Source organism: Nipponia nippon, unplaced genomic scaffold (assembly GCF_047370975.1).
Source record: "Nipponia nippon isolate SJK-2023a ecotype South Korea unplaced genomic scaffold, ASM4737097v1 scaffold_1, whole genome shotgun sequence".
Taxonomy (NCBI): Eukaryota; Metazoa; Chordata; class Aves; order Pelecaniformes; family Threskiornithidae; genus Nipponia; species Nipponia nippon.
The window spans coordinates 122,818,521-122,834,476 of record NW_028262290.1 but is presented as its reverse complement, the minus strand read 5'-3'; the positions used below and the strand labels follow the sequence as shown (position 1 = coordinate 122,834,476).

The 15,956-nt window shown below is 39.4% G+C and overlaps 1 protein-coding gene across 7 annotated transcripts in view; it reads left to right on the top strand.

Moving 5' to 3' along the window:
• RBMS3 (RNA binding motif single stranded interacting protein 3) overlaps positions 1-15,956 on the top strand; it is a 720,325-nt gene that overhangs the window by 570,297 nt on the left and 134,072 nt on the right. For all 7 annotated transcript variants that reach the window (XM_087770865.1, XM_087770854.1, XM_087770845.1 and 4 more), the window contains one exon: positions 3,039-3,118. In XM_087770865.1, the coding sequence (XP_087626991.1) occupies positions 3,039-3,118 (80 nt within the window). The remainder of the gene's footprint in view (positions 1-3,038; positions 3,119-15,956) is intronic.

Sequence of the window (15,956 nt, the reverse complement as noted above, 5' to 3'; positions counted from 1 at the left end):
AGTTGAATATCTGTATCTTTCAATAGAAGGTTTTGAAGCATCTAAGATCTTTATATTTTCTCCAGAATATTATCATTTGCCACGTTTTTGTTCTATCAATTATGAAAAAAAACCCAACACTAAAAAAATGGATTTAAGAGTGCTCTTCCCCCAAGTTTACCTGTGCTCCAGTGACATTCTTTTGTAGAAAACCTGTCCCCTGGAGGCTAACTTTTAACATGTAACATTCCTGTTAATGATATTTTTATTAAATACCGGTCTCAATCAATGTTCTGAAACATTTCTATCTTAGACAAGAAGAATAAATTCATGACAAAAAGCCATCTCCCCCGCGTTTCCAAACACATTCCATACAATGTATACAATCTATACAATTCTATTCTATACAATAGAATACATTCTATACAATAGAGGAGTGCCACAGCTTTTTGAAGAAAAAGTAGGTAGAATTTATTAGTGTGGACCTAAGAAAAGCATGTTATTATTGTGCCTCTTCCCAGATATGGCTAGTCTTTATGGCTAAAACAAGTAAGAAGAGAAAGAGGAATGTCTGAATCGATGGTGGTAGATGCCTCATCCTTGGAAACATTCAAGGCCAGGCTGGATGGGGCTCTGAGCAACCTGATCTAGTTGTCGATGTCCCTGCCAATTGCCGGGGGGACGGACTAGATGACCTTTAAAGGTCCCTTCCATCCCAAAGCATTCTGTGATTCTATGATGTCTGCAGATAGGTTCAGCTTATGGGTAGGTGCTCACCATAGGAATTGCCACCCAAGTGGTTGCTGTTGATCAGAGTTTTAACTAAACTGAAACTGGGGTCCTGTGATGGTAAGTATCCGCCAATTTTAGTAATATATCTGGTTGCTCTGCACCCCAAATTCTCAGTCAGTCAGTGAGCTAACCAGCCTGAAGAAGACAATTTGAAAGGGTTATTTCTAAAACAACCAGGTATTGCGGACAAGTGAAAATTAGAATTCCTACCTAGGTGGCCCTGGGATAGATGCAGGCCTGATTAGTTAGCGGCTGCTGGGCCTGCCTCGGCATGGCCGGGAGGAAGGTCTGCCCCACAGGCAGGCGTTGCAGAAAGCACGCGGGGACTCAGGTAGGGGAGGCGAGGGATGGGTGCAGTTGTTACTCAGCAACACAGCTGAAGGGAACGTGTATAGACGGCTTTGTCTATTGTGCTGCCTTTTCAAACTGAGTCAATAATACCAGCGTCGGTTTCAAGCGAAGCGTGTGCCAGATTACAGATAGCTAGCAATGGCATTTGAGAGCTGTTAATTGTGAAACTTGAGAAGAAAATGTGCACATTCTTTTTCAGAGTGCTATTCGAATGATGGCCTTTTTATCCCAGAACACTGTGGGTTTCACTTTTATTCTCTTCCCACATAAAATGCATGAAGTGCGCTGAGTCTCTTTCACTTGGCAGCTTATATATTGCATTCTTTGCAGGGACTGCTTTGGCTTGTTAAAATGTACCCCATGTATTAAAATGAAATTGTCACTGCTGTGTGGTGCAACATAACATGGTTTGACACTAAGCGCCTGCAGCTACAGAAAACAGACTTTTATTGCATTTATTCTTTCAGAGACAAGAGTCTCTAAAGGCTCAGTGCAGACATTCGCTTAGTTAAATCTGAATGAAGCCAAAGTGAACAATCTAAGTTGCTGTCTTTGTGCTTGTAGAAGTGGCCCAGCCCACACGATATGCAGTGATACAACCTGGAAGGAACAATTTTTAATGATTCCACCTGAAACAAATTGACAAAAGACTTTGACTTGCACAGAGAATTAATCAGGCAATCACGATTTTTTTTTAATTTCGTCTTTTTTTTTCTTTTTTTTTTTCTTTTTTTTTTTTTTGCTGATGGCAGGGTGGTCCTTAAGACTTTGGCACATTTGTACCCCAGGAAACAAACTGCTGCTCTAAACTCTATGTGAGCCACGCAGAATGCATGTTACTCTTTCCCAAAACCATGTGACAGGAAGGGTGGTGGAAAAATTCATTTTAAAAAGATCTAGACTGGTGAGAAGTAAGCAATATTTATGTCAGTGGAGTTATTTTGCAGAGAGTACCTGGGGGTAAGCACTGGTGTACTGAAGGAGCATTGAACATGGTTTTTAAACACAATTTTTCTAAGAAAAACAAAAGCAGTATGATTTTTCTTTTTGCTTGCTTATTAGCTTTCCATTTCTCTCTTTCCTCTCTTCAAAGTTTCTATGCCCACTCTGTAGCAAAGTCACCTGTTCTCTGGGCTAGTGTGCAGTCGATTTATAAGACCTTAAAGAACGGTGAATTCCCAGATGGGGTATAACCATGGTTTGGGATTTGACTAGTAGCTTTGTATTCTTTACAGTTCCTTCAATAATATATGTACCAGTTCACTGATAATGCCTTAATGTCTCAATGCTTAAAGTTATCTTGAGGTCATGAGATGAGCAGTAAGGCATTTCATCTACCAGTATTACATGTAAATTACTCTCTTCACACAAAATTTGTCTTTATGTTGTAATAGGCATTGTCTTTGGTTTTGCTGTACAATCTGTCTTTGCAGGTTGTTTTTTTAACATTGTAATCCTTAATAATCGTTGCTTATTCCTCTGGGTTCTTATCCAAATCCTGTTGGGTTTTTTTTTTCATGCCATTTGAAGTTATTTTGGATGCACAAGGAATCTAGAAACCCGTCCTTTGCCTTTCTGAGCAGCACGTGAGAGCATAAAGAATGTCCTTGTTCAGGGTGATCCCTGGAGCCAAAAGAGGACTATTCATTGACACTGCTGCGGCTCACACACAGCCGGGAGCGCAGCTGCAGGCTTTGAGGGTGGCAGGTCCTCCTTGCAAGCCACACCGTACCATAATGAGCTCAACCAGTTTCTCTGCAGAAATCAGCAAGAACAGCTTTGAAGATTTCTCTCAGCATCTGTGCTTGTCCTTTTTTTTCTCCTTTTGCTTTTTGTTTTTGCTGACTGAGCACTTTCATAACAGTCTAGTAACACGTATTGCCTCTTCCCCCATCCCACCCTCTTCTCTTTTCCAGAATGGAGTCTACAGAAAAATGTGAAGTAGTAATTCAACATTTTAATGGCAAATATCTGAAAACCCCGCCCGGTCTACCAGGTAAGTCTAGCCATAATTATGAAATTTAAAATTCACCGAAGAGCTTAGAATATAGAAATGCTGGAATTTATGTTGAGAATGGCTTGTATTACTGGCCCTGCTAAGAGGGTGTACGGCTTTCCTGGTTGAAGCCTATCCTTTATGACCCATAACAACTTCTTCCTTGCCCGAGTTAGTATTATTAAAGCATCTCTGTTTGACAGTAGTAAATTCAAGTACGTATAAATATCATGTTGTCTTACTGCATTTTTTTTTCCTTTTTAATGCATATATTATGTGTGTGGGTTTTTTCCAATTAGAGCAAAGGCCACACAAGTAAATGCCAGTGCTTTTCTAACAATGTAGGAATATAACTAGATTAGCAACTGCATTATAGGTTAAAAAATAGCCAGGATTTCATGTTGTAATAGCTTTGTATTCTTTACAGTATTACTAGTTAGTGTTACTAGGTTACTAGTGTTACTAACCGAGGATATTTCAAATATGAAGTGATATTATAGCATTTGTACTTGCCATAACTTAATGGAATCCTGCCATTTTCTGACGGTACCCATAGAATACATTCAGTGGTGTGCCTGTGCCACATCAAAAACCCAGTTCCAGCCAGTATCTTGCTTTTGAAATCCTCAGCTGTCATCTATGTGGTCATCAGCTGTGCAAAGTTTAGTGATCAGTTACCTGATTCTTAGTGCTTGACAAGACCTCCCCAAGGCCACAAATCTGCAAAGATTTCTCCCTCAGATTATTGAAAGAGCTACCTTCAATGAGCAGGAAATCCTTGCAAGAATTGTGTCCTAAGTTATTCTCTTTTTTTTTTTTCTTTTTGATTTCCATTAAACTATTTCCTTTTTTGGGTACTTTCATTAAGTTCCTCCTTATTCATTGCCTGGTTCTTTATGCAGAAGATGCACTAAATACTCTAATTAAAAGAGAGCCATCTGCACAGCTACTGTGTACAGTAATTAAATGCTGCAATGTACATATAAATTTTAGTCAGATCACCTTCATGAAAGAGTATAAAACTTTTAGTACAAGCTGGAAGACTCCATTTTATGGACTTCTTTTTCAAAAGTAGTCACAATTTTTCTCAACACCAGCTAATGAAGTACAGCACCAACTTTTTGAAGTACAACAGACTGGGGCTGCATAGAACAATGGGCAAAGCAACATAGGCAGAGACCTTAAACCTTTGGCATGCCTTTCTGTATGCATACATTGAGTCCCAGTAGTAATCTGTTCAATATCGTAGCAACACCCAATGGAAAGAGTGTGAATAGCAAGGAATCAGTAAGTGCAGCTTCATCATTATAACTCTGCATGCTCCATGGTCACGTTCCCAGTTGTCTCAGAGAGGATACATCTTTTGAGCCAGAAATAAAGCAGAATATTCTTACAGTGTCTGCTTGAGACAAAAAGGCTACATGGTAAAGAATGAAAGCTAGAAGTTGAAAATAATTTTCTTTTTTTTTTTAATTTTTAAATTAGTCAGGAATATACTGGATATTCAACATGAACAGTGTGGGACATCAAAATAGGAGTCTTGATAAGACAGCATGATTACTTATTTTTGTTCTAACAGATATACTAAAATTGTATTTTAATGGTTATAACTTCTGCTGTTTTCTCAATTAAAGGGCATGAACCAGCTCTTAGTTTCCTGAAGAAGGTGTACCTGTGGGAAGATTTTCTACTATGTTTCTCTTGCGATTGTTGTGATCAGATGGCATTTAGTTGCAAGGATGTGCTGGGAAGTGACTGTTTTAAAAGTTCCCATTTACCTGAGTACCATTCAGATGCAGATAACACATAATGCAGCTTGGGGCGAAGCCACTGAACCAGTAACTGGACTCACTCAACTATGCAGTAGATATCTGTAAGATCCCATTTTGTCCTTCATTTTTGGAGGACAGATTTTGTAGCTCCAAACACAGATAATTAGAAATTATTGTAGGGTATTTGATCTACATAAAAGAGAATATTTGTGCCTCGTTATTAGAGTAAGGCTCTCTTCAAATCCATATTTAAAAGATTTTTTGTATTCATTCCTCTTCTTCTTAAGAAGCCAGAGGACAAACATGATCACTTGAGCAGTTGGGTCAATTCAAGTGATACTAGCCACTCATATTCATTTACCTTTGATCCAGTGCGAAAAAACACTCAGTCCTAGTTTCTTCTTCTTGACGTAGTTTCCTGTTAGAGCTTCTACTCAGTTTATACATCTGTGTTATGAACCTGTATTTAAACCTCTCAGCAAAGATAGAAGCGTCTTGCTTTATCCTTCTCCAGGCAGTTGCTTATCTTCCTGCACGGAGGAGGAAGGAAAATCAAGTCTCCTAGTGTACTTGGAAAATCACAGTCAGAGTCTGAAAATTATCCTCCCACCATCTCAGTAATTGGCATAGAAAGAAAATCATCTCTAGTTATTGCTGTGACCTCTTTATAGATTTCAGTTAAAAGATGAGGAACCGGAGAACATTAGCGGAAGTATGCAACACTATCTGTTATTAACCTCTACTGCTCAAAGACATGATCTTACTGCAAGAGAAAATTAATCAATCCTTTTAGGGTTAAATGAAATTGATTTAGGATTTTCAGCTGGATTTCTTTCAGGTCTAGCAGTGAACTGGAAAGGGTTTACATTTTTGTCCACATCTCCTCTGATATTCTAGTTCAGGCTTGCCAGCTAATAGAAGGTTGCATGAGACCCATCAGGAAGGAAATCAGCCTGGCTGCAGGCCATTTTGTACTACCCTGGTTCCTGAGGCAGTGGGATTATGGACCAGACAAACCGTTTTGGCAGCTAGCTTCCATCCATGCTGTCTTCCCTAGTTGTGTTCCTTGAGATGTGATCCTGGTGACATGGTGGGCTGTATGTGTCTGGGAATACCATGTCTGTAGGATAAGATGTTCACATATGGTGGGGGCAGTTGTGCCTGGTTACCAAGTCATGATGGAAGAAGGAATGGAGTAGGTAGCTTCCATGTGATGCTGAACAGCCCATCAGAAAGACTGGGCACCATGGTTCTGGCTTTCACAATGAATAAACCATGAACCATGACTTAGTTATATCCTCCCAAAGAGGCCTCTCAAACATTCATTTGGAATACAGAGCTCTTTCCCAACTAGTGTTTCCTTGGCAAATGAGATGTAAATGTAATTGGATTTATTTTTTTGTTGGAAATAAGATAGAAATTACAGGATAGTCACTGTTGTGTACCTGGATGTTTGAGCCCTGCCAGGAGTCACACGTCAAAACTGACCCAGGCCAACAATATGGCAGGAAAGGGTAAAGCAGTGTTGCGTCTGCAAGGAAAGGAGGGCACACAAGGCACTCCGGAGGCTCTGTATTCTGTATGTTCCCCAGGCAAAAATATATCATTCCTTGTTTGACTTTCTGACTTCAACTACTGTCTGTTGTCTCTTAAAAATTGTAGAGCTGAGCACTTGCAGCTCCAGACCACTCTGCTTCAACCCAGCAAAAATGTAAAGGTTATTTTCTGGCACTTGAAACATTTTACTGGTCAGATATGTAGTGCCTAGGTAAATTGAGCAGTATTGTGTCTATGTTAGTGAATTATTCTCGTTAAGGGTGCTTCTCTGTCCAACTCCTTGGCTTCATTCCATTCCAAAGGGAATTGCTCCACTGTCCTGCTTGCTCAACTAATAAGCATTTCATGATGTTCAGTCTTAGATATACGGTACAAAATAATTGGTTGTCCCATAAATAATTAGTTAATATCTTTGCATTTCTTTCAGACTGAGAAAGTACAGTTGTCTCCAGAAATCTGCAAACTCTCAGTGCTTGGCAGGTTCCATGTGAACTTCATAAATATTCTGAGTAGCTTTGAGTGATTATTTTTTTAGTGGGTTTTTTTGTGTTTGTTTTTGTTTTCCCTTTATCAGCACTGCTTTTCTGAGATAAATAGACCAGGGCCTACTGGGTATATTTTCTTCCTATAGAGAGTGCACCCCACATGAAACTAATTGTGTAGGCCCCGTATTGCCACTCTGAAAGAGAAGTCAACAAATGAATGCATCAGACTACAGCGCTGTATGTCTTCATCAAAATGTGAAGGGCGCTATTAATGATGAAGGTAGCTCACCCTCAGTCTTTCAGTGTTGCATCTCTTTCTGTTGGTGAATAGGGGACTTATGTAATCCTGCTAATCTATCACATTTTGCAATCACTGAATTCAAGTAAAAATTCCTAGCTTTTCTGTCAGTAACAAATTGATTTCTCTTCGGATGGGCAAGCTTAGGGTGCGAGAGTTTTTGTTCAGCTCCCAGTATCCTTGGATGTCTTTTAAAAACTTAATTTTCTCTTTTTGAATAAATGCAAAGACTTAACGAGTTCTTACTTTTCTCTCTAGAATTTCACAGGAACATGCCTCAATTGCAGTAATTATCCTCTGCTGTTACATCCATTATGCTCCCTCACAGCATTTTCTAATTATTATAGTACTTCCTAAATTTCGTTTGCTTTGTAAATACTTTTGATTGTCAGAGGACATTGGGCCAATTTCTGCCTCAAGGAAAAATTCAAGGTAGTGAGATACATGAGTGCTACAATGCATGGTCAAGAATCTTCTTCTTTCATAGTAGCTCTGTGTGGCTGTTATTGCTAATTTTAATGCCAGGTTACAAATATCTGACAAAAAGAAAGGAGAAGGAAGTGCTGTTCTTGTGTAGGTTAAGAACCGCACAAGTAAAAGAGACTGTGGCATTTTGGGACTGACTTTTACTAGAGCAGAAACTCTTAAATAGAAAGAAATTATCTGCAGCAATCCAGATGTATTTGCAAATAACTCATATCTTGCTTTAATCATTATTTGCCACGCATTTTTCTCTTGAAAAGGGCCCTAGCACTGCATTTTTACAGACTCATTTCACCAGAATGAATGGATATTTTCTGCCTCTCTCCTTAGTTTAAATATTTCTCTTAGTTCATCTCTTAGATTCTCCAACTATGGAGAGTAAATTCAAATACTTAATCTTTGCTGCACAGAAGTAGACTTAGAACATGGAATAATGTATTTAGAGTGTTTTCTAGGAGATTGTGGCTAAAATGGCAGCGAGAAAACAGTATTCGAGTTGAGGATTAACTGTGCAATGGATAGCAGCACCATTTTACACTGGTTTTCTTTCTCTCTTAGTGGATGAACAAACGATATCTTGTTTGTCATTAGTGATGCTGTAAATTGTTTTGCTGAATGAATGAACTTCAAATGTTTTGTTTCATAACTTTTTAGCCCCTTTCTCTTAGTTTGGTGCTTTATCTTTTTATTTCATTGTCTCTTCATTTGTATGCACAAAACACTGAAAAACTCTTCCAAAACTATATTCTTGGGGAGTTTACCTCGCTTTGTCAAGGTAAGTAATACATTACTATAAATATCCATGTCTTTCTATCTCACTTTCCATATGTATGTATATATATCTGACATTTTAAACAAGACAAAACAGCAGCCAAAGGTAGAAACTAGATATTGGTTTATAGTTAGCTTAAAACATCTGTTGAGTGCTACAGAGAACTTAAACAGAATCAAGGACATTCTGCTAGGTTTGGTACTGGTAATATTTGGTGGAGCTAGTTTAAAAATGGTTTTTTCTTTTACATATTGTTATCCTCAGAAATGATCTTTATTCAAAAAACCAAGATTTCCTCACTTGTATCCTCAGTTCCTTTAACGTATATGATGTTAATGTTATCTGAATCTTTTATATTGTCTACCTTCTAAGAATTCAGTTTTGTAAATATTTTCATTGTTATCTGCTGACTGCAGTACATAAATCCTTCCCTACTGTATCAGAAAATACGATCCATGTAAAGACCTTTGTAAAAAATAACTGTTTAACAAATTTTCTATTTCTTTATCCTGTTTCCAATTCCTGGCTGTCGCTTTTTATGGAATCGCTGTTATCTTTTGCTTTCTGTGCTCCACGAATGCAGGTGCTCAGCTCATTCTTAGCAGAAATTTTTTACATCTCAAACCTTCTAAACATCCTTCTAACTTCTGTCAGTTCCCAGCCTCCATTTTTGACAGACAGTTAAAATCTTTAATTCCTTCTGTTACTGTCCTGCCTGAGTCCTGGTGGTGACCATGAGGCCAGTGTAACTCCTCCTGCTTTGGACCACGGGTGCTTCCCACATCCTCAGCAGTGTGCAGACAGCAGTCCCCAGCTCAGGTCTCTCTGCCAAACTGCTCAGTGTAGAACGGGCTCTGTGGACCCGTTGCCTGGGTCGTGTTGGATGTTAGGAGGTGCCTCGGTGGTATACGCAGCTGTCAGAAGAGAGTGTCCCTAGGGAAATAGAGTTGCATTCTTTGGACATCACAAAATGGTTAAGATCACATAGACTTTGCAGGAGAAGGCCATAAAGATTGACTTTCTAACCAAGAAACTACAGGATGGGTACTGAATTAGTAGAAAATACAAAACCTTTTGCTTCAAAAGCAGTTCCCAGGTTATGTCTCTGTGGCTTTGTTTTGTGGCTGATGCAGGTTTCTGTGCTGTGGGCAGCCTCGTCAGAGCTGCATGTTCTGCTCTCCCTTTTGGAGCCGTGGCTGTCACACACCACCAGGAGTGGAGCAGAGGCTCCTGGCTTTGCCCCACTTCTGGTACTCGGCCAAGTATTGCTTGTAGTTAATCCAGCCTGCACCGAGTCTTCAGCCATAGATCTCCAATAGGTTGTGGTTTCAACTGAAATCAAGTCTGACTTTAAAAAGTCAGACGATACTTGTGTTGCTTCCTGGCATTCTTGAGAATTTCAAATGTGAAGTGTGTCCTTTTTGATCACCGAACAATACAGGTTTTTCCATCTTTAGCTCCTTTTTTTTTTTTTTCTCCAGAATTATGTTTATGTAACCTTCAGTTGTCCTTGCTGTGCTGACATTTGTGTAGGCGCTTCTGGTTTCATAGCACACATTCCATGTCTTGCTGCAAAGATCCATTCCAAATTTTCTAGATTTCTTGGAATTTGAAGATTGTTTATTCTTTAAAGATAAGGGATACTTTCTAGGAAAAAAGAATTTCCCCTGTCTACTGAAGACTTGATCTCATTTCCATTTAGCTCAAACAAAGACTCCCTTTAACTAGCAGGATACAGAATGAGATGTTTACCCAGTAAACCCCAGTAGCTGATATACACTTATTTCTTGGAGGAGCATGAGTTGGGTTAATTTGTATTTCAGATATTAGGATGTGTGTATCAGTGCTAAATCACATAGTTTGGGCTCTTCAGGGAATTTGTGTGAGAGAAGACAGAGTGCTGACGTTGTCTAAGGCCTGCTTTTCCAGAAATAGATAGTGATGGGAAATGGTCTCAAAGATCTGAGGTGCTAAATATTCATGTCTGTTTTATTTGAGCTTGTACTGTTCTGTAAGTTCTTCGGAAAAGAACCATATCTTTTTGTATTCTAAATAACCGTATTATGAAATACTGACTTTTGTAATCTGGCTTTATTATTAATGAGAAATTATTTCACAGATTTTTTTATTACTTTGTAACTGGAAGTAATAAAAAACGCATAAGATCAGTTTGTTTGTGGTATTGCAGTAATTCAGGTTGTGATGTATAAAACAGCATTACTGCAGTTTGGATTAAGATCTTTCACTTGGTTTGTAAGATTGAAGTTAGAGAACAATACGGCATATAAATGAGAAAAGATCATTCCTTGTTTCTTTCTGTCGCAGTATCACCTGTCATATCTTTCCTAAGATTTCCAGAAGTCTGCAGCATAAATGGAGAATTGCATTCCTTTCTCATTCGTAATATCTAGGGGTAATGAACTGTGTCACAGTTTATCTAAACTAATTTTAATATATACATTTTTTTTCTTTTAACTCAAAGTGCGTTTTTGCTTTGAAGAGTGACTTTGTAAATCTTCTAATTCAACATATCCATTCCCTTTATATGCAAAGGCAGATGTATTTGCTTATGAACAAAAAAGCCTCTTCTATATGTGACTGCTGCATAGCCAGCACAGCTGAGAGCACGTGCACTGAATTCTGTCGTGCCTCATACATCAGCAGGCGAAGTGTCGACAAGTTTCTGGTCCAGGGACAGTGCGGTTCCTTGGATGCGCTTGTAAAATCCAAGACGAGACAGACAAGTTGCGCAGGTGTTATGGCAGGCAAAATTTATGAGCCAGAAAGATTCACAGCTTGAATTTCAGATTGTTCAGGTCTAAAGGGCTGGCAATTTAAAACAAAGCAAAACAAACAAACAAAAACATGCAAATCAGAGCATGAAGCAATGTGGAACATTGTAAAGTCATTTGTACATCATTCAGATTTCAGGCAGGAATTCTGCTTTTGCATCAACTGTGGCCAGCAGTGGCACAACTCCTCCTGTTTCTTCCTCTCCTGCATTACTTTATTAGTCCCTTCAGGACACTTTAAATGATGGAGTACATCTGCTTTGCAGGCCCTACTGCTGCAGTATGGTGTTGTCACACCTGAGCCAGCTAGTTTAAAACTCATTTAAAAAGCTAACTTGAGCAAGAGTATCAATCTAGCTGAGCACAGACTAACCACTTGAGTTCATGGTGTGTTATGCTCAATAATATCCAGCAAGCAGTTTACATGGTCTTTTTTTTTTTTTTAAGCAAAGGGAATTGTTTCCCTTTCAGCTCTTTCATAGGAAAATTCTTCCTTTCCTCCTCCTTCCTCCCTCCCTCACACTTTTCCGCTTGCTTTCACATTAAACATTTTTAAATTCAAAGTATAGAGAGGTTTAAGTCAGAAGTTTCAGTCTGAACCTTTGCCCCATAAATTCAAGCTAACCTGAACAAAGAAGCTTTATTGAAGCTTAACAATGTACAAATAGATACTTTTTGACACACTCCTTTGGACATCCATATTTCAGCCAGAAGTGGAGGCATCTGGAACTGGCCTTTTCAGATATCCCAATAAAATTGGAGCATTGATTTTTCACACATTTTGGAACGCCGCTGTAAATCAGTAAGTGTCCAGGTGACGTGCGCCTGGTCCGTGCTGCCTGCAGGGCTCAACAGGGACACGGCAGCTGCTGCCTTTGAGCACGCTTGGGTGGCAGACAGCCTTACGGTGGGTTTGCTCCATCAGGGCTGGTATGGAGGGTTTTCTCCAAATGCATTTTTACTGGCAGAGCTTGCGAAGAATTAGGTGGCTTGAAAGAGAGGATATGTATCTGAACTTCTGAGTGTTTTTGTGAACAGAAGTCAGCCTGCAGGTGCTCGGTGTGTCCTTAAGCATTTTAGGAGAACTTTGGTGCTGGTGCTTTTAGGAAGGACTGTGTAGCGAGGAAGGGAGTGTAATGAGAGAGGGAAGGCGCATATAATGAGAAAGGAGTATACGGGGCCTGTCCTCCCTTCCTGGTCTTGCCTTTCTGCCACTTTTGTTCCCTCCCTCCCTCCAAAAGTAAACCTTTCCCTGCCACCAGAGGAGCATTGAGAGCTCTTCTGCGAGGCTCCTCCCTGAGAGCGTGAAGTGGCATGAAGTGTCTGAAGTAGCGTGTGAAGATCGTTCCCTTTGTGATTCATCCAGGTAAAATAAGATGAACGGTATCACAACAGCAGTTTCCATATGTTTTGAATACCAGGAGCCTCTTGCGTAATTGAAGTCTCTCTCTCCCCATTCTCCTTCTCAAATGGTACTGCATAACAGAGAAAAAGCAATTCAGCCTGAAAGCACTGGGAAAGCAGGACGCTAACATTTTATTTGATTTTTTTTTTTTTTTGTCACAACAACAATGTCATTATGCTGGTCAGCAGTCCTTAGCAGCTGTAAAAGCCCCATTTCTTGGCCATTTCTGTTAGTCTTTCTTGTTTGAATGGCAGCATTTGATCACAAGATCATAGAGAGGTCTTTCCCACCAAGTTCAATCACAAGAACTTGAAAGAGGGGCAAAATAGCCTACCATTTTACTAGGACTGCCTTAGTGTCTATGATGTGTCTGCAATTTACCTTCTACAATGTAAGAGACATCAAGAGGGAGGGGAAAGGTGCTGGATGTCTGATTCTACATTTATCCTTTTTTTAAAGCTCATTAAAACAGCATTTTATATGTAGCATTTCACCTACCACCCTGTATATAATCCTTGAGTATATTCCAGGATTGCTGCTGTTCAGCAAAGAAAAATGAGAGAAGAGGGGGAAGGAGTAATTTAACTTTTTGATTGCACAGATATGGTATGAGAAAATACTTTTCAAAGGCCAAGTTTTACAAGCCTTACTTTACATAAGACTTTCCATTTAAAAAAATGCAAATTTTAAGTAAAAAAAAAAAAACAACACTAACAAAAGATGTTCCAATTGTCATGGGTGGCTCTTCAGTTACAGTATTACATTACTGAATACAATCAGCATCTTCCTCAATTAGATTACTGATTACACTGTGAATTCACTGTTTCTGAGCCTTTTTTTCCTCTGGCTTTTTCCTTCCCTTTCCCTTTCCCTTTCCCTGTCCCTTTCCCTTTCCCTGTCCCTTTCCCTTTCCCTTTCCCTGTCCCTTTCTTACCTTCCCTCCTTTTCCCTTTTCCTTTTTCCCTTTTCCCCACTTCCCCTTCCATTCCCCTCCTTCTCTCCCCCCCTACTTCAGTAAATACCATAACTTTGTGATTGAGTGTAAAGTTTTGTAGTTCAGAACTGTCACTATAAAGTTTTGAAGTATATATTCAAATTAAGAAAATATGACCCAGCAGCCTACTGGCTGTATTGTTGTCTGGATTTCCCCCTCCAAGCTCACCCACTGTAACAGCACCATGAGTGAGCACCTGCCCTCCAAAGCGCTCTCCTTCAAGAAATTCTCCATCAGCTCAGTTTTACATTACAGTGTAATGAATGCCTTAGCATTTGGGATTTTCAAAAGAAGCCTGGTAGCATAGGAGTAAATGCATTGTGAGAGTCTGTCTTTCACTGATGCAGGAGTTGATGTCATTGGTTATTTTCATCTCTAATTTATCATATTTCAGACTAGCCCCAAGGGTGGCTCTAATAGAAACCAGGGAAAAGTGAGCTGGATTCTCTAGAAGCAGAGAGTATTCTCCCTGTGCGTGAGCGGCAGCGCTAAGAAACTTGCCTTTGCCTTAGGAGGCTGTGATTCCAGCAGGCATGGTGTGTGGTGGATGCAAGTTCAGGTTAAGCAGTTTTTCCTTTTCCGTGGGAGTTATCTGTGTTTCAGCATACCGCATATAATGTAAGAAAGAATAGTCATTAAAAATCCTAAGTGCAGTTTTTCGTGATTGAGGTGTTGGTCGGCAGTTTGTCATTTATGTAAGTATATGTTTTCTCTGCCTGTAGTTTCAACCAAATACAGTCCTTTTGTGCATCTCATGACCCAGGTTGCTGGTTTTAGCATTGGGTACTAGGCATTTCATCCAAAGTGGGATTTAATTTCAGTACTAAGAAGATAAAAGATGTAGATGGGACAGTAATAGTTCAATATCGAAAATAGTGAAGATATTGGAGTATGTCTAAGTTTAAAATTAAAGTTTTTTCCCAAGATGTTGCTTGTTTGCTGGCTTTGGAAAAGTAAAAAATGTTCAGCACCCCTAAAAATGTACATAATGAGAGGACTGGCTCAGGATTCTTCTCTTCTGACCATTTTGTGTGATCTTTGATTCCAGAAGGTATTTCTGGATGTCAGAGTAGTGACATACAGGAGGCTTATTTTGTAAGTAGGCTCCATGCTACTCCTCCGGTATCTGTTGCTAATTTAACATCCTTGGCATTTTTTTAAGTAGTTTGAGTGAGAGGTACGTCATTTCCATTTAATTGCATGGATACTTAGGTATTGAAGTCTTTTAGGCTTAATTGAAACTATTGACCATTAATCAACATTAATATAACCAAGTGTATGAAAATTCATAGATGGAGCCAGACTGTCAGACCTGGGAAATAAAACTGGTTCTTTATCCAACAAAAGCGACTTGGAAGCTGAAAGCTTCTATTTGTCACACAAGAAAGATCAGCTCAGGATCAGGAAAAAGATCCACCCTTCCTTTAAGCTGAGAATTTCAAAAAGATGCTAATTACATTGATTTTGATAGTGGGTTTTGTTCAGCAGATGTTTTTCTCCTAGGAAATACATGAGGACCACCAACATCCTTCAAACAGACCCCAAAAAAAGAGCAGTTGCCACATAATGGTTTTCAGTCACCACTGGCGGGTCTGAATCAATGGCTAATTTGTTATCTCATTACCATTTCTCATGCATCAGATCCTGTACCTAGCAGTGAACATGAAAACCTTTCCGCCTGATTGCTGCACATCTTCTAATAACAAACACAAACTTAATTCTATTTATTTTAATGTTCCTAACCTTCTGCAGGGGAGGAGCAATACAGGCAGAGACTAGCGATAACTGCTGTGCAAAATTGCCATTGTAATCTAGCCCTTTTTCAGGAACACCATGAATCCCAAGCAGTCCAGTCTCAATCTGAAACATGTAATAGAGCCCTAAGTAGCCATCGTGAAAGGCTTTAGCCAGCAAAAGTGCATTTAATAAAATTAAATGTGACTGTCAGAACTTACAAATGCTAGTTAAGAAATCCAAATAACGCAGATATCTAACACAGCTGACGGATTCCAGCTGTGAGTCTATGGTTTATGTACACCATCTGAGGGGGATGTGGCAGAGGAAGATCAGTCAAGGGAAGAGATGACACCAGGTTAATTAGGAAGTCAGTTCTTCCACCAGACCCATGAGCAGACAGATCTTTTTTAGGTACCACAGCGGAAACTCCGCAGTGCATGCTTTCTGTGAGAGAGCTGCAGCTGTTAGAAATACTGTAGATTTGCTCTTTGTTTTAATCCTCATTTTGTTACTTTTTTAGTGTTTCTTAATGGGCTACTTTCT